Below are 23,261 nucleotides of genomic sequence, written 5' to 3' on the forward strand. Positions count from 1 at the left end.
TTATAACTTCTGAATTAGCTACTGAACGTAATTATGTACCTACCTACTTCAATTTTAAACATAATATTATGTAAACTAATGGCCTTCAGCCGAATTAGTATCCTTATTATAAATGCGAAAGTGTGTCTGTTTGTTGGTTTGTCTTTCAATCACGAACGGTGCAACGGATTGACGTGATTTTTTTGCATGGGTATAGATAAAGATCTTTAGAGTGGCATAGGGTACTTTTTATCCCGGAAAATTAAAGAGTTCCCACGGGATTTTTAAAAAACCTAATTCCACGCGAACGAAGTCGCGGGCATCATCTAGTATTTAATAATATGCAAAACCTTGTATATGCGAACTCTTGAGGTTAAATTTTCTATGGTGACTGTACAACTAACCATGGGGCGGAACTCAGGAACGTTTATTCTAGACTTTTAATAGAGATCATAGGCTCACGAGTTATATTGTAAGTAGGTACCTATACCTATCCACATAATATGAGTAGGTAATTATGACTTGCAAAGTTTTCTAGAAACCTTCTATGGTTTAAGTGGCGTATCCAATTACCGTTTAAAAATGGCTCTATACAAATAATGATTTTCGACATTATCATTATTTTGCATGAAACTGAAAGTAGGGGTATTGGTGTTAGGCAATGACTAAGACTTTGTGAATTTCACGGTAAACCAGTAGCTTTCTATTTAATAGGCCATCAAGGATTTTTGGTTTTATTTTTTAGTAATTAAGTACCTACCTACCTACCTAAATCTAAATCTTAACCAAGTCTAGTCCCAACTGACGAATGTCTTATTATTGTCTACCAATGAACTTATGTATGACTCTAGAGTCTAGTTACATACTCCACATTTTTTTTAAAAAAGAATATTAGCCATGTTAAATGACTAATATTCCCCTTTCCTCTCCAACTAAGCGTCAGGCTTGTGCTAGGAGTAGCTACGTACGACAATAGTGCAACGGGCGTGGTTTGAACCGTCGACCTTTCGGTTTTCAGTCCACTCCTTTACCAGTTGAGCTATTGAGGCTCTAATAAAATAACTAATTACCAAATTTAAAACTAAAGTTACGAGAATTCTAAACACTGAGAAGAAGCCCACAGCAAACTCAGCCGGCCATTCTTCTTAATATCACAAAACTTTTATGCTTAAAGTACCTATGATATCCTGGCGGTGCATTGCGCGAGACGTGTGTTTCCAAGCCTTAAGAACCAACCCGTCAAATATAAGAAAAATATTGTACAATCCATCATCATAACTCAGTCATAATAATATTATTTGCTCAACAATAAAGAAATCATGTAAATTACGTAAAACAATAACCGAGATAGAACTAATACCTACTCGTAACTTATAACCAAGGTAAAGTAAAACCTCACCTTACGTATTCGACTGACGCAAGTAGGTATAGTTTGACGTACAATCTTACCTATTATAGAATTTATGCAGACAATTATTCTGATGACCTGCATATGGAACAATAATTTAGGAAGCGATCTTTACTAAAACTACCTAGCTCAAAATATATATGTATAACATCGATCAAAGTTAAAGCCTAGCTCAAATATCATCGATTAAAATTCTGAAATGAAAAAAATCTTTTTCTCGCGTCGGTCCATCAATTTTGAGGATCATGGCTCCCTCAAGATATCACCTTGTTCACGATGTTGCGCCATTTTTCCCTGTTGGAGGTCGTACGGAAGGCATTGCAGAAGGGTCTGTCGACCGCTTCTCGTATCTGGTCGGACCAACGTCTCGGGCTTCGTCTATGGGGTCTCTTTCCTTCGATCTTGCCAGTCATCAACAGTCTCTCTATGCTACTCGCGTTTTTCCTGGCAATGCGACCGAAGTAGTCGAGCATCCGCCGCAGATAGATGCTTATTGGGCAGCCGCATCTTGATTTTCAATGTATTTAAAATCGAGACGTTGGTCTTATGCTCTGTCCAGGAAACTAGGAAGAAAATAAAAAAGTAAAAAACAAAAATCATATTAGTAGGTATACTACTGTTCCGTGGTCGTCAGACACTGCTGGATATATTTCTTCTTGCTTCACCTGTAGATATCTATAGCGGCTCTCTGTAACTCGCTTGTTGTCGTCTTTTCACATATTGGCTATTGCGCTTTGTCAACAATGCGCTTTCCGGTGCGAGGTCGCCATTCCAACATCTTGGGACCCCAACATATATAGATTTTTCGAATTATACGCCTCGTCCATTGCTAGTTGTGCTTCGCACTCGTGATTACTGCTACACTGCTTGCCATTAATCTAGCAAGCAATCTACTGTTTTATTAAGAATAGCAGGAAAAAATGTACACATACTTACAGCGTCTTTTGAAATATTGCCAATAAAACGGTATATTTATTGATTGATAAAACCGCAACCATCTGATTAAGGGACGTTTGTATGCAGTACAAATGGCTACGGTAGGCCTACTTGCCAAAATTGAAACATCACGATGACTATAAATGACTGCCTAATCAATAGTCTCCTGTGATGTATCTTATGCTATTTTTGTGTACATTGTCATGTTTTTTAACTTGATGACAAGTTTACCCTTGACTGCGATCTCTGCACCTCATCACAGTTCACGACAGTTAGGGAACTAGTAACAAAATATCGAGGCTTCAGCGAGATTCATGTTTTGAACACTACTATCACAGTTTGCCAACGAGTTTTATATTTTGAACACTACTATCACACTTTTCCAACAAGTTTCATGTTTTGAACAATCTCTATCACACTTTTTCAACGAGTTTAATGTTTTGAACAATCTCTATCACACTTTTCCAACGAGTTTCATGTTTTGAACACTACTATTACAATTTTCCAACGAATTTCATGTTTTGAACACTCCTATCACAGTTTTCCAGCAAGTTTCATGTTTTGAACAAACCTTTATAGTTTAGCGGTCTAATCATAGTTAACTATTACACAATTGGTCGTAAACGGAACTTCCTACGGCACATATGTTTTACGCAAGGTTTCAACGTCTACATTATATTGAACCTTGTACTCACCTTCTCTTAGTGCTCATCAACCTAGATATAACCTAGATATTTACTTTTAAGTACCGAAGGGTAAAACCTTATTTAATAATAATAGGTTCTTGAGGAAACTCTTGAGAGCAGACCTTAACCCATCCAAGCCGTGCCGCCAAGCGATTTATCGTTTCGGTACGATGCCGATACGATGGTTTAATAAAAAACTACCATACCCCTTCCTAGCCCGCTTCTACGCGTATCTTAGACTGCATCATCACTCACCACCAGGTGAGATCGCAGTCAAGGGCTAACTTGTAATCAAATAAAAAATCTTAGACTGCATCATCACTTACCACCAGGTAACATTCCAGTCAAGTGCTAATTTGGAAAGGTCTAACGAAAAAAATATGGCTGTAACTCAAGAAATGCTAGTAATTACATAGGTACCCACTGTGATTTGTGAATTGTGAGCCTTGCCTTATCGAAGTGTACAAAAGCTGCTTGGTGCTGGTGCACTGAATCACTGATGCAATTTTAACATAGCATTGTTAGTCGAGCAATTAAATATGTTCGCATTGTTCTGTTCTCCATCATAGCCATTGTTTCGAAGTTTCCAATTTCTTATTAGCAGTCGGCGATAAGGATTTATGCAACCGTGCAACGGGTTCGCGCGTCTGCATGCCGACATTTTATTCACCACTAGCTTATGCCCGCTCCTTCGTCCGCGTGGACTGCACAAATTTGAAACCCCTGTTTTACCTTTTTAGGGATTGAATTTTCAAAAATCCTTTTTTTTTTTAAAGAATATTAGCAATGTTAAATGACTAATATTCCCCATTCCTCTCCAACTAAGCGTCAGGCTTGTGCTAGGAGTAGGTACGACAATAGTGCAACGGGCGGGGTTTGAACCGTCGACCTTTCGGTTTTCAGTCCACTCCTTTACCCGTTGAGCTATTGAGGCTCTATTCTACTACTTATCCTATTACTACAATATAGAAGTCGTTGGCTACAGTTATTTTGTCAACATACTACTTATACAGTCAATTCATAATCAGAGTAGACAGTTACTTATACTATGTTGTGGTTTGTGGTTTGTACGTTTTTCCTTGTAGTAAATGAATGAAGTTTTATGACCTTTCGTAATGTGTCACCCTATTTTTATGTTTGCAAGTGATTTCTCTGGAGTTCTCGTCATAAGTCAGTTTCTGATTCAATCACCATCATGCATCATCATTATCATTGTCAACCGATAGACTTACACTGCTGCAAATAAATCTCTTGTAGGAATTTCCGCACGCCACGGTCTCGCGACGCCTGAATCCAACGCCTCTTTGCAACTTGTTTGATGCCATCTGTCTGTTTGTCGTGTTTGATTCAATGTCAATGTTGTCGGTTTATCAATGGTTCGGAAAGAAGATTCTATTGAGGAGTAGGCAATAAACTCGGCAAATACTTACCAGGTAGTTACAGTACGCGGCAGAAAGTAATGTACATTGGCCTTTAGAATGACATTTCGGCTTTGTAGAGCGTTGTGTCTGTCACTCATACTTATATGACGTTTTGTCGGTCTCAACGACAGAGACAATGCTCTACTGCTTTCTGCAGCGTACTGTACCTACTCTCAATCAAAAGGGTTTATCGATGCCAGATATTTTCTAATAATTTTAAATCAATGATTCCCACATTGATTTTTATTTATTTACCAAAAGGCGGCCAAGGTGCGGAGGCGCCTAATCGTGTGAAGCTGAACGGTTTGACATTTCGCAAAACAATGTGATTTACAGAATTTATTCACAATGGGTAGATACCTAGTACCTACCTGCCAAGTAATTCGAAGGTCTCGTATTCGTGGGTGGAATGTTAATTTTATGGGTATTGGTATCTACATACAATGTCTATATTGTTATGTGCTATTTAAATACCTGCTATATCAATATTTATAAACGAGTATCTACTTAAAAGGGAAACTTTTAAGATTGCACCGGTTCAAGAAAAACTTGAAGAAAAGTAGGCTGCGATGGTATGTAGATATCGTGCGAAGAAGGACTGGCAGACTTCACATAATTTTGAGAACATTACAAAGACTTTTCAGGCATGCGGGTTGTTTCAGGCCTCACGATGTTTTTTTTTCTTCACGTTAAAGCAAGTGATATTTAATTGCTTAATACGCATATAACATACCTTCCAAAAAGAAATGCAAGCCCGGATCGGACCCCGACCTCCCGAATAAAGACCGACGCTTAAACTATTGTGAGTGATTTCCCTATTTTACACCCGGCTGTACTCACGTGTTAACTCCTTGAAAAAGGACCCCAGATGGGTTCGAAACTAGTCGGGCTAGCGTCGACTAAACACGTGAGTACAGCCGGGTGTAAGATATGTATAATAAGGACCGATGTTTTAACCACTAGCCTATCACCGCAATTAGGCAACATGCTTCTAAAAATTAACAAGTCTTTACAATTGTTTTACAAAAATATCTGTTGTAACGGTTACGTTTGTGGAATTTCAAGGTGCTTATTTAGCGTGCTTCAATTCTAATTGGAAGGGAAAAGATGCCTATCATGGCTATTTACTATTCAAAAAGCGTATGCACTTAAAATTTAAGCATTCAGCATTGGCAAATGTGTTGATAACTTGGGCATGGTGCTGAATTTTTTTATTCAGCTGTGTTGTAATATCTCCCAAAATAAATCAGTAGGTACGTTCCTATTTAAATAAGTAGTCGGGCTTATCTTATTGAAACTTGCTTGAAGAAATCGTTCATACGATTTTTTAAAATAGAGTGAGGTAATGAGCATGTCATAGTTTCAAAACGTCTACCTATATTTACCAAAACCTCGCACGTATGCGTAAATAAGTAAGAAGGTTGCATAATTTTACCTGTATTGTATTTTTTCAATAACACGTAGGTAGGCTATAATGTAAGACTTACATTTAATAGAACAATCTCAAAAATTTGTTTCAGCTTATTATTCTTAAAATGTTGTTTTAAAAGCTACACCTACTTAGTAAGCTATTTTATTAAAATGCAATTTTATATACCTACGGCTACTAACTAGATTGTAGCAGCTTAGTTACGAAGTATTATTAATTATCTAGGTATACCTACTATTAAAACTTAAAAGTATTGACTTGCTTGATTTGCATAATTAATATTATCAGAGATTTGTGCATAACTTTTCTGAACCGGTAGGGTAAGTCCTCTTAATAATATTTCATTTTAAAATGCATTTAAAACTCGTTTTCTTGTATTCATTAATTTATTACAAAATAAATTTTTATTGCTGTGCTTAGTGTCGTGATATTTTTGAGACTAAAATGTTTCAAAAGCTACTTATTTAAATATTTACCTAGATAGATACTTACTTTGTTTTATTAAATGTATACTTAGTGCAAAACCTGGTTATTTTTTAAGTCCGTCATTTTTTAAGAAAAACTAATAAAGTAGCCATATTTCACGATTTTTAGAAAAATTGTGTGAAAGTCCGTATTTTTTGCCCGATCGCGGCGAAGTCCAAAAGGAGGGTTGTATTTTTGACCTGTGTGTTTGTATGTATTTTCCTATGTCCACTCCGACACACACACCGATTTTGATAAATGACACGTCATTAGATTCGTCTTGATGGCGCGAGTGTCATTGGGTGTCACCTACATACATACATATAATTTAAAAAAATCAAAGTGGTGGGTTGGATGGGCTGAAAACATTGACTTATTATAGAAGGGTATGAAAAAGATGCAGTACAAACCGCAGTCGGGGGTTTTTTTGAAAACTTTTTAAATAACTTGTTTCAATTTATATCCATGACAGATGATATTTGATCATTCGGAAATTCGGATCATTTGATCATTGAAATGAAAAAAATACCAACGTTTTTCAGAATTTTTGGATATTCCGTCCCCACACCGATTTTCAAAAAACTCCGCTCGTGAGAAGCCGCGGCGGGTCAACTAGTATTTCCCAGCGGAAAAAAAAGGGTCAGCTAGTATTCTATAGTTTAAAAAAACATCGCAATAAACTCTGTTCTCTCTTGTTTACAGGAATCTCTGTCAGACTGGGACCGCGGAGTGGGGGATGTCCAGGCGCCTGCGACTCTGCCTGGAGCGCTGGGTCGCAAGTGGAGCATGCGCAGTGCGCACGCGCAGGACACCACCACAGACGACACCACGCACGGCAGCAACGCCACGGACTCGTGTAAACTTCTTGTTGTAAGTATCTAGTTTTTAGTAGCGTTTAGACCCTCGTTTGTGATTTCCATTATAAATATAGAAGAAGCCGGCTTTACTCGCGTATTTAGTCGACGCTACCCCACCTCAGCCACCCTCACAGCGGGCTGTGTGTGCTGCGGCGCGTGCGGCACGAAGTCTCAATCGCAACGCGTCCGCGAACCGAGTCCCTGTGAAAAAGAACCGGACGGGTTCGAAACTAGTCGGGCCAACGTTGACTAAATACGTGAGAAAAGTCGGTTTCTTCTATATTTTTTTTAAATAAAAATGGCGAGCAAACGAGCATGCGGATCACCCGATGTTAGGTGATTAGTTTCGACTTTCGTGGTAAGATAATCGGTATCAAAGCATCAAAGTATGGCTTTACTATAATATATAAGTTTTGAATACAACGTCTGTGACAGACGGACGTTGCACTGGAGAAATACCTACTACAAAGGTATTTGAAGACAATCAATGCCAGTCACGTTCAAAACAAAACACCCGTCGTCGGGCAATCATGGAAAATTTGCCCATCGAATGCCAGCAAGACCAATCGTCGACGTAGGACATATAAATTGATACAGATACTCTGAGACATCAACCAACTGTTACGTGCCTAATTGAGTTTTATGAACAGAGGTTAATTGGTGTTAACAGCTGCTCTTTTACATAGGTACCTATTTCTACATAAAATAAGTGCCTGCCTGATATAAATAAAACATGGGGTACCTAGTTACTTATTAAAAAAATGAAAAAACACGAGACTGCCTTGCCAAAAAACCTACTAAAAATCACATTTGAAAATGGCGCCAAGCAGCAGGGATCACGGCTCTATCTACAGTGCGGCAAGGTAACCTTGGCGCGTGGCGAAAATCAGAACTAACGTTGCCGTCAAGTGTCCCCTTTGTTCTTGTTTGAATATGCTAAGCCTTTGTTCTCCAACAGCGCCCCCCTGTCAATGTCATTGAAGTGCCAAGAGAGCCTTGTCGCACTGTAACAGTTTCTTCTTTCTCTTTCCAGTATATCGGGGAAGAGAAGACTCCAATATGGCGATTATCACTGTGCGGCGGCAATGCGGCAGCAGTGGCGTCGCGGGCGGGAACCAAACTGCTACCACCAAAGATCCGCATCGTGTGGAACCCTCCTATCAACTCCTACCACCACACTGAGAAGTTACGGCTGGTGATCACAGCTGTTAACAGCGGTAAGATATTGGTTCCTTCTTCAAAGAGTTTTCACGTTATATAGTGTGCTGAATAGTGTACGAGGATGCCATCATAAATAGAAAGATTGATATCTTGGATGCAAATTCCCATATGTAGTCGTACACTAAATTGTTTGGCATTACAGTTTTGTTAGTAGGTATTATCATGATCACAAAAGTGGTTCAATTCACCAGACCATAATAATTTTGAAAAACAGAGCTTGCTAAATGGCCTCAACTTGTATAAATTTATTAAACGAGATATAAAGTATTATGACATTCCTCAGTTTGATATCAGGACATTCAGTTAAAGGGAGTGAATGTAGAGAGCCAAACCTGTCCAAGTTGTATCCAACCACCCGCCATTCATTGAGGTGTTTCACCATGCGCTATGCAGCTATGTCAAAATACCTAATCAGATTTAATGTATTTTTTTCAGGAGCAGTATGCAACGATGAATCTCAATTTAGATGCGGTGCGACTAGTCTCTGTATATCCTCGTACCTGGTCTGCGATGGAGTCCGTCATTGCCCGGGGGGTGAAGATGAAGACTCGAGCGCTTGTCTGCGACATCGCGACTCCCCACTCCTGGAGATGCTGAGGAGGTTTGCAGCTAGAAACCAGGAGCTGTTGGGACTTGACCAGCCAGATGGCGTAACAAAACCTTCGGTTATAAGTAAGTTTTGCAACACCAAATAATTAATAGTCTATACCTAACATATTTTTTGGCTGAATCGCTAATATTGTGGAACGGAACGAACGATTTACTGGTCAGCTAAAACTTTGTTGGTGGAAGGAGTTAAAGAGTACAAGAGCATAACAAATTGATAAAACAAATGTGAAAAGAACGTTAGGCATGCTGTTAGGTGGAAGAAATTAAATAGAGAAAGACGGTTCCAAAAACGGGCATATATGCGTCTTCTGGCGAACGAACTTTAGTGAACCAGCTAGTCTCAAGGTTCCAAGACACTTGAAAATTATTAATTTTATTTAGTCTTGTGTATAAGAGGTTGGGGTCGCAGAAGAAACTAATCAAATGTACTTTAACCGTTTCAGTGAAGATAACGGAGGGTGAACAAAAACAGAACGCATTCATGGAGTTTGCAGCGGCGCTGAAACCGTACGGGCCGTGGAGCTACCTCGTGGTGGGCATGCTGGTCTGCGCCACCGTCCTCATGTTCTGTCTGGCGTGGGGTGAGTGACCTTTCTTCTTCTTTTCCTGGGTTTTTTTAATGATAGGCTTGCGCTTGAGGACAATCTTGCTTTAAAGAAAGCAATGATGATGTCTAAGGCTTACAGAGCGCACTTTGACTTTGCTCAGACTTAAGACACTTTTAAAACGAGACAGCGCTATACCGCTGGCATAAGTATGTCTCGTTTTAACTGAAACTTAAGTCTAAGCGAAGTCAAAGTAGGCTCTATAGATTTCAACCTAAGTTGGAAGAGCTTGCCTAAAAGATGCCCATACATTCTTGCCTTGAAGGCACCTAAGTTACACGTGGTAGGAAACGCAGATGCCGAAAGGGCGTTCCAGACCAGATTTATGCACTTTGACGCTATCTGTCGGTTGCACGTGACCTAATCACTCCAACCAGCTGAACTCACTCCAGAATCCTAAGCAGGCCGCCTGTTCGGCGAGGAGTGAGTGTGGCCTTTGTGTTGTGTTGTTGTGATATAGAGCAGAGTCAGAACGTGTTTATGGAGTTGGCACATTCTATTTTACCCGCAACTTGAAATTAATGATCTTTACTTACTAACTTTGTTGACTTAGTCAAAAAGGATCTTAAACTCAGACAAGATGCTGGCGTTCATGCTTGTCTTACATGTCATAACTTTGCGACAATGAACCCTTGCGAAAGCTTGCAGGTCTTCGTACGCTTCTTACGCTACCTAGCTATGGTGTCTAACGACTGATTAAATTAAATTAAATTCTTTATTTAAAGGTACAAACCCAATACAATATATAAACCTAAAACTAAAATACAATAAAAATTAATAACTAAATGACAATAGGTACCTATATCACATGACCATTTTAATTAGTTTATTAGCTCTGTTCATTATGGGGTTGTGTATAGACGGCGGGATTTCTACGTTTTCGGTATCGACGGTAAACGTGATCGATCGACGGTGATCTAAAAACAACCCAAGTATTTATGCATATCTCAAAGCAGGCTGAGTTGCGCCAATTATACCCTTTCCGCGAAATGAAGTTAATATAGCTCTCTCTACCTCATCCCATACAAAAACAGAGAGAGAGCGATATACTAACTTCATTCCACGGATAAGTTAGTATAGCACTCTCTCTATTACGCACTTATACAAATGATAGAGCCAAAAAGAGAGAGCGCTATATTAACTTCATTCTGCGGATAGGGTATAGTTAAATCGGATTCAGCAACCAGTTCTACAAGTTTACAATAACGTCCAGAAGTAAAATACGATCGTACAAAATCTAAAATAAACTTTCCTCTTTTTCAGAATGCTGTTGCAAACGCTCCAAGCCATCCGACACGCCTCTGAACACCATCCCAGCATCCTGCATAGACATCTCCCCAACCGTCACCGTAACCGCAGCTTCACAGCAGCTTTTCGAGACCCTTCCCCCCACCCCTCCAGAGTACGAACCGCCCCCCTCCTACTCCTCCTTATTCCCTAGAGCTTTCAAATCATCTCCCGCTCCCGTACCACACTGCTCCCACCAGGAACCTCCAGATTGAGTTACTCGCTTACTTAATATGGTGTAAAATAGTTGTATCATAAGTGAAGGACTGTTCATTAATCACGTCACACTGATTTATTTTCTTTCATCGTCAACCGATAAGCGTTCACTATAACTGGACATAGGTATTTTCTAGGAATTTCCATGCGCCACGGTCTTGCACCGTCTTTACCCAATGGCTGTCTGAGGAGACTCATTTGATGTTGTGGCCAAACTAATGGGACGGTCTGCCTACGCTATGCTCTCCGATGCGAGGTCTCCTTTCCAGCACCTAGGGTCCCTTTACGTTATACGATTTTAACCGCAAACCAACTCCTGCGTTGTGGTGTAACGCAACTCATTCTGAGGTCAGTTTCGAGTTTTGAGCAATCCAAACGCTCCGCTCAGACTCCAGAGCGTCATTGCCTATCGTCACCATCGGACAAACTAATGTGCCCATCTTAATGAAATTCATGACTTCAATCACCAGTCGCATCACGATAACCAAAATTAGTAATTTGTTTAAACCTTAAGACATTCCGTTTTACTGATCTCTGAAATACCTGTATTAGAGATGTTTAGTTAACATTTCTGATTCAGACCGCACTCTTTCTACCCACACAGAAGAGAGAAATGGATACAAGAAGTGAAGGAGTCTGCTCCTCATTGACTTATATATTACTTCGTATGGACAGGGCCATTGAACAGACAAAATGGCACCGATTCATTGGTGCCTTAGCATCAATGCAACCTCAGTGACGTCTGGATTTCAAACGGGTCGTTCATTAGTATCTAAGAGGTGGCGCTGATTTATTTGGTTCCAAAACTGTGAAAAATTTTGTTTGCTTGACCATATCTTGTCATTTATATCGATGCTGCCCCTACTTCATTTTGACCTTTTGTTCTTCATTGACTTGTCCCGACATCCGCACAAGGTCCGCTTTCCTGCAAAGTTGCTTCCACTCTGCATGGTCTATGCAGACTTCGAAGACCGTTGGCAAGTGCTGTTCTGGGCCTTAATTGTGATGTCACACAGGTATTTGAACATACTTGCAGTTTTGGACTTGTTTCTCAATCGATTTGGGTCTGAGTCTGCCTCTGCTGAAAGGTAATTTAATATAATTGGCCTTTTATTCTTCTTCCTCATCTTGTCCTGACCTGCTTTGGAGTCCGGTTTCCTGCTAAGTTACAACTACTTTGCATGGTCTATACTATGCTGTGAGCATCCTCTCTTCGAAGATCGTTGGCAAGTGCCGTCTCATACGCGGCGGCACAATCGCTTCATGCGTTCAGCTCTGGCTTTTTTTCTGAATAGATTCAGGCCTGAGGGAATCAAGGTTGCCACATTCTTCGGATACTTTTCTTTTGTCTTAAGCTAGCGACAAACCTCGCGGAGTTCCGCTTCAGCGTGACACTAAAATGTTAGACGAGCCGCAAATCTGCGCGGAACTCACACCTAAGGAAAATTCCACGTGTTTTTTTCTTCTCAGAGTTCTGACAGAATGACGCTTAGACCTTAGTAAATTGTCCGTAGCCTTTAAGTATGACGTGATTATTAGATGGTCCCCGAGTAAAATTTGTAGCCAAATCAATTAGTAAGTAGCCTTGTAAGTTGTAAACTTTAGTGTAAGCATTGCAATAAAATAATGGTGATGTTCTGATATGTGGGGTCTGTCTTGAAATATCAATGAAGTATGTTTTTTCATCGACTTATTTATATATAGGTCTGTGTACTATTTAGTATTATAACTCTATGATTTTCTTTATAATATCTGTTAAGTATATGCTTTTCAAGATATGTATTTTATTTGCAAAAGTACAGTGTGAATAAAGTGTGATGCAAACAATATTTGAATAAATATCTCACTTATTATTATACATACCTACCTATATTCTCATATATAACAGCTTAGCGATCATACAGTTCAGAAACGAATATATACCTACTAGAGTCAAATCCTCTTTCAATAAACAGATATTATAATAGCATTCGCTCGTTTGGTCTAAATCCAGCTCAATTTTTTTTAAAGTTTACAAAGTCACATAGCGGCGCATGGTCGCTGGTAGATATATAACTCGTAAGGTCGTTTCTTCATTGTACAGTCGCTAAGCAATAAGCATAAAATGTACTTTTGTTCTGAGAATTACTATTATGATTTATGTTAACTATTTGGGACCAAGATTATTTCATGTATGATATTTGAGTAATATTTTGAGAATTGTCTCAAAAAAGTGCCTTACAATAAGAAAACAATCTTAATTAATTTACAGCAAAAATAATATTATGTACTTAGGTAAGTAAGCAAAAAATTGAAATGATTGATATTCAAAGCGTAGAATGATATTATTGAATATGACAGTGTTTTTTACTTTTCGCGTTTGGGAAAGGCAAAGATTGATAACTATATTATGCTTTTCTAAAAATAGTTTAGGTGCCTACTATATTCGAAGATAAATTACTGAAAAACTGATATAATTTTGTATTAACATTTTCAAAAAAAATTTAGAGCTTAAATCCTACTTAACATACAAGCGTCTCAAGTTTACATATTGTTTTGTTTCTCTATGTACCTACAGTATTCACAACATACCTATTACATCAAACACTGTTGTTAGAAAAACAGATATCTACAGTTTAGCAATGATACACGACACCCACATGCTCACTTACTTATTAGTTTGTTTTTGAAATCAAGCAAACTGATTTCCCTACTGTATGATTGCTAATCTATGATATTACTATCAACATTGATATTATTATGTTTATACTAGTCTTATTAGAATCTGTTCAATATGTTGTAAGGATGATGTTTAGTATATATTATTATAGATCGAAAGTATTGCGATATAATATCTTAAATGCTAGGGTTAATGAGTTAATCTAAATCTACGAAATCTGTTTAGTTTGTAGGTAATGTACCTATCTAAGAGATATAAGTAAATCAAAGTGATATAATATATTGTAAGGCGATGTAAAAATATGAGTATATGGGCATAAAACAATATTTATTCTAAAAAAAATTTTTTTATACACCTATTACCCCTAACCTGAATAGTCCTATCTACTAGGAAATTCGCATCGCTTCATATTGAAAAACATCGTCAAATTAAAGTGGTAAACGGAGTATTAATTATCATCATCGTCATGAACAACCCATAGCCACTAGCAAGGGTCTCCTCTCAGTATGAGAGGGGTTTGGCCATAGTCCACCACGCTGGTCAAGTACGGATTGGCAGACTTCACACACTTTAGAAAACATAATGGAGAACTCTCAGGCATGCAGGTTTCTCCACGATGTTTTCCTTCACCGTTAAAGCGAGTGATATTTAATTTCTAAAAACGCACATAAATACGAAAAGTTAGAGGTGCATGCCCGGGATCAAACCCCCGACGTCCTGAATAGGAGGCGGACGTTGTAACCACTAGGCTATCACAGCAGGTACTAAGTATATTATGTACTTAAGTAAATAAATTCTAATTTTATACGTTTTTATAATAAGCTTCCAGAAGACATGTTGGAGATGCCTCTCAACAAGTTCGAAATTTTCATAAAACGTAAACTTATTGAAAAATCCTATTACAATGTAGTTAAACGATTATTTAAATGAAAAGAAAGCTTGGGAATGCTTTGCTTAACAGCTTTATGATAGTTCTAATAAGTTTAAATGTTTTTGTAAAGTGGTGATGATAAAAAAAAATACCCGGCTGAGTTTGTTGTGGGCGCGACAGACCTGCGCGTTTGGAATCCTCGTAGCTTTAGTTTAAATTTTGCGTAATAATTATCACCATTATATCTTACAAATCCAACAACTGACAATCAAAAAGTGTAATTTATTACCTATTTTGAAAAAAATATGATTTTGATTTTGATTTTGAGACGGACAGACAAACAGACAACAAAGTGATCCTATAAGGGTTCCGTGTTTTTGAAGTTATTGTGCAATGGTGCGTCGCAGTATACTAGGCTTCAATAGCCGAAGCGAACGTAAAATAGACGGAATAACATTTCACAAGTAAGTACCTACCTCTGCTTGCGCGAGAGGGACTGAGGGGGCCACGCTAGTTGCATATCTGGTATACTCAGAACAAGGACTATTAGAAGTAGCCCTATACACCTAGAAGTAACACTTACTGTTAGAGCGAGATAGCTAAATGCATTTAAGCTCTTATTAGAACGTGACAAAATGATTATGTTTTGTCCTTATCACCGTGGCCACTTTTTTTTGTTTGCCAAAATGTATTTGTACGTGAGATTTTGGCAAACAACGTGAAGTGTAGAAGGAATGACATTTCACAGTCCTTTTCATGAAAGAACTCCCCCCATCATTCATCCAAGAGTCCCCCAGACGCAGCGCTGTACTCGCGTGACATAATGCTGCCATTTACGAGTAAAAAATTTACCTATTTTACATTTAGTATATGTAAATCAAATAATACTATTTTCTGCATACTTCGATAAAACAATATAAGCTCTTAAATTGTATTTGCTTATATAAGCTCTCAAATTGTATTGTCAAACTTAGTTCCAAAAATCACCGCGTGACTTCTTTCATGAATAATAGTCCTTGTTCTGAGGTGTCTGTTACATAGGTATTGACATATTGTGTCATAGAGTAGATAGATGTCATGTGGATGTCATATAGATGTATAGAGCATAGAGTGAATAGATGGAATCTTGACGGAATAGTAGACTAGCCATAAGGCTTGGACCAAGGCTTAGACATGGCTTAGACTATGGCATAGTAGGAATAGAGCCTAGAGGAGGATGTCCTGTAATGTCAAACGTTAACTTCAATTACCTCTGTGCTATATCAACAATCAACAAATATCATAAAAATAAAATGAAAAAATTAATAGTAGATTAATTTTCACGTCACGCCTCACTCTTTAAATAAAATTATACTTTTTAAAATAACAAACTATGAGTAAAAAAATTATAGTGTGTCGTGTGTGCCTGGAACCTCACAAAAATGATTGTGTATCCCTCTCTGAGAAATACCTAGATTTCATCCTCTACGAATTCATCAACACGATAACCAATCTCAAAATCAGGCTGAGCGACGGTCTTCCGGATAAGATATGTAAATCTTGCTATTCCCAGCTCATATCGTCGATAGATTTCAAAGAAAAATGTGAAGCGTCCGACGTTATATTGAGATCTAATCGTATTAAAGTAGAAATATTACCTGTGGAAGCTAAACACTCCCCAGTAAAAAGGGAGGATGCAGGTGGTACCATCAAAATAGAATACGATGACGTCTATTTCGACGATACTTTCGATTATCCGCTGGATTCAGAGCATGAGCCTGAGCATGATGTTAAAGAAGAAAAAATAGAGGAACAATGTGTTGTTTATCCCATAGAAGTACCTGAGGAGGAACCAGATATAAAGACAAAGAACGAATTGCGACCGAGTCGAGCTATAGACCTGAAGCTAATATGTGACGACTGCGGAGGTTCATTCAAATCCAAATGTAAGTTGAAAGTTCATTGGAAAAAGACGCACATGTACGATGCTCTAGTATGCCCAATCTGCAAACGGGCGTTCAAGAGCTACAGAGCATTCCACGTGCACAAAAAGAAGAAAACCCAATCCTGTAAGACTGCTTCTAACGAAAATGTGACCATAGAGGGAGTAGGAAGAGGGAGAATATTCTGTTGTAAGCAGTGTAACTACAAGAGTAAAAGAGCCAAAGATATGTCTTCACACATCGTCATCCACACTGGAGACAGGCCGTTTGAATGCGACATATGTTTGAAAACCTATACGCAGCTTAGCTCTCTCCAAGGTCACAGGGAAATCGCACACAAGCTGTATATCCTTCAAATGACATGTCACATTTGTGGCAAGTTTATGAAAGGTCGTCGGCGAGTTAGTAGACATGTACGGAGCCACTCACAAGTTGAATGCCCAGTGTGCAACAAAACGGTAACCAAATTGTCAATTGTACAACACATGAAAAGGCACAGTGGTGTCAAAAGTTACACATGTGAAAAATGTGCATCCACATTTTATACCATGGCCGAGTTGTGCAATCATAAGCGTTGGAAGCATGGCAAGACAGCATTTAAATGTGACCAGTGCGACTTCAGTTCTAACAAAGAACAGGTTATGAAGAGGCACAGAGTTAAACATTCTGATAACAATATACCCTGCACGGTTTGTGGAAGATTTTTCCTTACAGAAGTGAGGCTGGTGTTGCATCAAAAGCTGCATTTCACTGAGAAGAAACATGGGTGTTCACATTGTGAATCGAGGTTCTTTAAAAGGGATTCATTACGGAGGCACTTGAAGGCAAAGCATTCTGTAACACTCCCGGTCATAAAGACAGCTGCACTTGTGGTCAAAACTGAGGCAAATGGTCTGTTGCAAGCTGAAGTGACTGAATGATTGCTTAAACTTAAGTAAAGATATGGTAAAAATAATGGTTAAATGAATAAAGTCATATTTTATTCTCCCATGAAAAATTACATATTAGGCAACTAGAAAATGGAGTCTGACCTTAAACTTGCACTGTGTGAAATTAATCATCAATTTATTTGGTGATACAAAGTGATTAGCCACAGTAAGGAGGATCTATGTTGCCGCACGATTAGTTCGTCAACCAGTCTTTCGTTTTCTGTGCAATAGCAGCTAGCACAGACATCTCCATTGCCAACCTTTTTAGTTTTTACCTAAAGCCAACCAATTTTATTGGGCTAACCTGGAAGGGGTATGGCAGTTTTTTTATTAAACTCACACCCCTTTGGTTTCTACACGGCATCGTACCGGAACGCTCAATCGCTTGGCGGCACAGCATTGCTGGTTGGGTGGTAACTAGCCAGGGCCGAAGCCTCCCACCCGACCAGACATTTAGAAATTATAAATTTTCAAATCCCTGCTAGGAATCGGACCCGGGACCTCCCGCTAATAAGACAACAGCGCTTACCACTGCGCCAGGGAGGTCGTCAAAAACGGTGTCCCTAAAAAGGTACCTGGGTTACTTTATGCTTTAGGTATTGCAATGGGTGCAATGCGAAAAATATTTTAATTAATAAGTAATTAATTAATTATGTAACATTGTAAATAAAAGAATAATTTATGTATTCTTAAATAATAATATTATGTAAGTAGATAATTATGTGGTTTCATACTTAGTGGAATTCATTAAAATTGAAAATATATTTATTTTTATTTTTAAATTTCCTCTTTCTGATTTATTCTATACTAGTTGATGCCCGCGACTTCTTCCGCGTGGATTTACATTTTTCAGGAGAAAAAGTAGCCTATGAGCTGTTAATCCAGGGTATAATCTATCTCCATTCCAAATATCATCCAAATCCGTTCAGCCGTTTTTGCGTGATTGAATAACAAACATCCAAACATACACACTTTCATATTTATAATATTAGTAAGATAGGATTTTATTTTTTATTTTATTCAGATACAAGTTAGCCCTTGACTGCAATCTCACTTGATGGTAAGTGACGATACAGTCTAAGGTGGGAGCGGGCTAACCTGGAAGGAGTATGGCAGTTTTTATTAAGCCCATACACATTTGGTTTCTACACGGCATCGTACCGGAACGCTAAATCGCTTGGCGGCACGGCTTTGCCGGTAGGGTGGTAACGACCGACCGACCAGACATTTAGAATCCAATCCAATCCAAATCCCTGCCAGGAATCGAACCCGGGACCTCACACTAATAAGACCACAGCGCTTACCACTGCGCCATCCCTGGCGTCGATTAGGACTTAGGACTAGATGACGCCCGCGTGGATTTAGGTTATTAAAACTCCAATGGGAACATTTGATTTCCCGTTCCTAGCCTACATAGGTAGAAAACACTACTCCTCCTTTTTTAAGTCGGTTATAAATATGTTATTAATTCTGTAGTTGTCTGTGAAAGTCCCGTCAAAATAAATTCAGACGTTCCGAAGATTCTCCGTTCAAATAATTAGTATTTTCATTTCAAAGTAAGAACTATACCTAGTGGGGTATCATGCGAAATGTCGAAAAAATACCCGAGTACGGAACCCTCGGTGCGTAAGTCTGACTCGCACTTAGCTGGTTATTTCCTTCCACAATCCACATGCATATTTAACATTCTACTATTAGTGTTATGATTTTCTTCCCTCCTTATTACTCCTTCCTTAATTCCTTGCTAACTTTGGAAATTATTGTAAAGTGCATATCACATGCTGGGAGCTGGCGGTTCTTTATTATATGCACGTTACGTTGTATCATACAGATTTGTAAATTGGAAGAAGGAAGGAAATTTTCTGAGCAAAATATAAAAAGTGTACTTACTGTGTAGCCGTCCGAGTGTTCTCACCTGTGAATTCACGCATGATCTTTGACGGACTTGACAGTCCGGTGGGTGCCCCATTCGCAAAGCTGAAGCAACAAGCTGGCGCCAGGCAGCAGCCGCCATTTTTCCCCAGTCCAGTTAGAAACGCCTCGCGTATTGAACGTGTGACGATGTCTTGCAACGTTGACACGATCGTGACAAAGAATCTTACTTTCCGTGTTTATTATAGTTTTGTGCTCATTTAAAACTTATTGTGTTGATCTATAATATTTTATTTATCCCCTCTAGGAGTTTATTTTAACAGTTTTGTTCAGTGCAAAAGTAATTTGAATTGTTACGGTCAGTTATTGTGGACCGTGGTACTTGTGATTTTGTGTTTCGAACTGGATTCTGATTGGACATTCATTAGATTTGGAACTTCGGAGACGAGTACAATATCGTTACAGGTGAATTAAATCGAATGCTGTTTTAACTGTAACGATTTAGGCTTGGTAAATTGGTAGGTACCGACCTCCCTACTTGAAAATCTACCTAACAGCTAACTAAACTTTTCAACGTTCGTTTCACCATAACCAATTAGATGCCAATTAAATGTACCTAAAAATGCCTGGCATTAGGCAGTTTTATTTTAATTGCACTTATACGAGTAAATAAACAAATATCCTGGACGACAGCAAAACCGGGTTTCAAAATTCAAATTATTCCTAAAGCTAAAACTTTTTAAAAGACGGTAGTAAGTGCTTATATACCACATAACAATATTAAATGACTTGATTTAATAATTTATCATTAATCTTTGAGATATTTTTGAAATTCGAACGTGAAGTGCAAATAGCTATTGCTCGGGGGACCAAAATTTTTAACCTATGTGGACAGTCTATACTATACCTATCTAATAAACAGGTTTTTTAAACTATTTTTTGTGCTTGTTAAATTTGTAAGTATGTACCTAACTACCTATAGTGCGGGACAGGTTGAAATGGCAATCGAGGTATGAGGCGGGGCGACGCCCCGCACACCCGCACGTCACCCGCGCTCGCTCGCACCGGGTTAGCGCGGGTGATGTGCGGGTGTGCTGGGCGTTCCCTCCCCGATTGCCATTTCAACCTGTCGCGTACTATACCTACTTCATAGTAAAAATAAATATAAGCGGACAGGGAATATGTGTCTATAAGAGATCTCTACAGTCTACCAGTCACCTTTGGCAGTGGGAGCGGTTGTAAAAGAAGCAAAATAGGAAAAATATATTTTGTTGCTTACTGCAATTTGTGACCAATTTTTAAACTATATTAAATGAGAATTTGCAAAACATATTGCAGGTACTTATTAGGTACATACTTACCAATCAACTGTAGGCACACATCTCTAATCTAAATTGTTAATTGACAGGTCTAAACTCTAACTTAACCTAACTCTACGTAGTAGGTACCATGCCTCTATCTAGGTATCTCTTATTAGATAATATTGTACCTAGATATAGTAAATGTAGTATTTATGTAGAGACCTTCGTTCGAAAGTGGCAAAAGGAAAACCGCATCTAAGCCCGAGAAAGGGTTATTGAGGTCGAATAGAACAAAAACGTCGACCGGCAGATGAGTCCCTACGATTTCAACCCGTTTCTCTTGTTTGTCCTCATCAAATTTATCGTTAAATTATTTAATGAAGTAAATCTTAAGTAAATATTAAGCAAAACAAGCAAAAAGAAGGGAAAAGGATTGCTAAGCTGATTGATAAGGACGCTTTAGAGAGATACAATATATAAGTACCTACGTATTACGCACAAAATCTGAGAAAAGACATAATATTATGCCAGATGACAAACAAAAACCGGCGAAGTGCGTGGCGGGCCACGCGCAGTGTAGGGTTCCGTAGTCACAACTTAGCCATGATAGTTTTCTTTTAAAATGATTATTGTAGGTATACTACTGCTGTGAATTTTTTCACGTTTCTATATACTATCATTTGGCTGATGGGGGGGGGGCGGGGGGGGGGGGGGGGGGGGGGTTTTGACAAGCACAATTTTTTTTCTAAAAGATAATTTAAACTTGCTGGCACATCTTATTCTGCCGTAACCATTTTTAGTCTTTTTGTTAATAGACAGAGATAAGACTCCCTGACGCGTCTGTTGAACTTTCCCGTCCATTTCTCTATCGAATTTAACGTTTTTACGCTTATTTCTTTCGCAATGACGTCCGACCATTGTCCTTGTTTAGGAGTATTCTAGATTCTGTATTGAACTTAGGTGTTTTACCAATTTTCTCAAACATCGTAGGTAGATAGCTTCAAGTGATCTTTGATCTGTTATTGAGTTATGAAAACTTATAACTGGATTCATTAATTTGTATGATGAATCGGAGCTTTCAAAATGCCCTTCTATGAGGCGCTAGTATTTCCCCATACCTGCGTGATAGGACTGAATGGCAAACGATAAGTCAAGTGTTCTCTCGCCGTATCCTTGCCATTTGAGATCCATACTATCTAAAACCCATTTCCAAGAAAATCTCTTAGTAGGAATGCGTCAGGATTTTTCTGATCTTAGAAGTATCTAAACAACAGTACATTATCAGTTGCTTTCGAAGATATTTTACACTCTATAATACGTATGTAATTTTTAATCAAATCCATCGTTAATAGAATTAGAATGACACACGGTGTAAATTTTTTAAATAGCGTGTCTCATCCATCAAGCATATTTTCACGGCACGGATTAAAAAAAAATATTTTAATGTAATTTCATCACGACACCGCGCTACCATTAGCAGGGACAATGGCTGAGTCCGCATTGTACACGTGAAATGATTTTCTACAAAACGTCGAGGTCTTTGTTAAGATTTTACTTATGTAAATATTTGAAGTGAAAAGTGGTTTCGATTTTAATTTTATCAAAAAAAACACCGGCTAAGTGCGAGTCAGGCTCGCTTTTTTTCGACATATTTTTGCACGATCAATCAAAAGATATTATGCTTAAAAATAAATGAAAATCTGTTTTAGAATATACAGGTAAAGCCCTTTCATAATATGGTACCCCACTTCGTATAGTTATCTTACTTTGAAAATTTAAAATACTGATTATTTCTTTTCTTTTTCTTTTTCCGTTTGAGGTACGGAACCCTAAAAATACCGTTAAAGTTGTTGACAATCGCCATTTAGGAAAAGGTTTCTGTCAAACATTTATTTGGTACAGAGATAGCCTGCATCCCAGGGAAATTTATCCAGGAAAATCAAAAAGTACCCAGCCCAGTGCCCACGGGATTCTTTAAAACCGGACGTACAGACGGTGGATAATAATAAGCTAGAAACTAAAGAAATAAAATTCGAGACATCCACGTAAAAATCTAGAAAACAAACGGTTATTACGGCTAGACATGTTGTAAATCAGCCATGCGTGCAAACCAGTTATGTCACGAATATTAATTACCAGTATTAGCGATTATAAATACTAACTGACATACGTATAGTCGGTTGTGCGTGTGAAAGAGACATATCTTTCATATTTATTGAGAGAATTCGTGTCGTAGTGAGATATTGGTTACTGGTTTTTGTCACAAGTTTACGCTTCACTAAAGTCTCAAGTCAATTGCTAACCTGGAAAAGTTATGTCCTACCTAATAGAGAAACATGCTTTGACTATTTTACGCTTGAAAACGATCTCACCTGGTGGTAGGATTCTAAATGATAATTTAAAAATTCCTTTATATTTACTACCAAAACAATAAGGTACCAGAATACAGTCGTAATTGAAAAACTACGGTGGTAATGGTAACTTTAGTTAGTTGGTGGCTTGAGAATTAAGTTTCCATAATAATAATGCCAAATAAATAAATAAAAAAAAATAACCGGGCCATCAGTGGTCATCATGATCCTACTTCT

The 23,261-nt window shown here is 38.3% G+C and overlaps 3 protein-coding genes across 4 annotated transcripts in view; all 3 read left to right on the plus strand.

Moving 5' to 3' along the window:
• The window catches only part of LOC117997174 (uncharacterized), a 66,825-nt gene extending 52,696 nt beyond the window's left edge, over positions 1 to 14,129 (plus strand). The window contains exons 3-7 of the mRNA XM_034985361.2: positions 7,027 to 7,194; positions 8,215 to 8,398; positions 8,838 to 9,074; positions 9,455 to 9,592; positions 10,880 to 14,129. Coding sequence (XP_034841252.1) covers positions 7,027 to 7,194; positions 8,215 to 8,398; positions 8,838 to 9,074; positions 9,455 to 9,592; positions 10,880 to 11,118 — 966 coding nt within the window. The 3' untranslated portion in view covers positions 11,119 to 14,129. The remainder of the gene's footprint in view (positions 1 to 7,026; positions 7,195 to 8,214; positions 8,399 to 8,837; positions 9,075 to 9,454; positions 9,593 to 10,879) is intronic.
• A 1,571-nt stretch (positions 14,130 to 15,700) lies between these two features.
• LOC117997172 (zinc finger protein 260-like) lies at positions 15,701 to 18,274 on the plus strand. The gene has a single exon (XM_034985359.2). The coding sequence runs from the start codon at positions 16,022 to 16,024 to the stop codon at positions 17,489 to 17,491; it is 1,470 nt and encodes a 489-aa protein (XP_034841250.1). The 5' UTR covers positions 15,701 to 16,021; the 3' UTR covers positions 17,492 to 18,274.
• Positions 18,275 to 19,528: 1,254 nt separating this feature from the next.
• The window catches only part of LOC117997175 (uncharacterized), a 119,575-nt gene continuing 115,842 nt past the window's right edge, over positions 19,529 to 23,261 (plus strand). The window contains exon 1 of one of the 2 annotated variants that reach the window (XM_069498026.1): positions 19,529 to 19,890. The gene's annotated coding sequence lies outside the window, so the exon portion shown is untranslated. The remainder of the gene's footprint in view (positions 19,891 to 23,261) is intronic. The other variant, XM_034985362.2, reaches the window with a different exon arrangement.

Source organism: Maniola hyperantus, chromosome 4 (assembly GCF_902806685.2).
Source record: "Maniola hyperantus chromosome 4, iAphHyp1.2, whole genome shotgun sequence".
Taxonomy (NCBI): domain Eukaryota; kingdom Metazoa; phylum Arthropoda; class Insecta; order Lepidoptera; family Nymphalidae; genus Maniola; species Maniola hyperantus.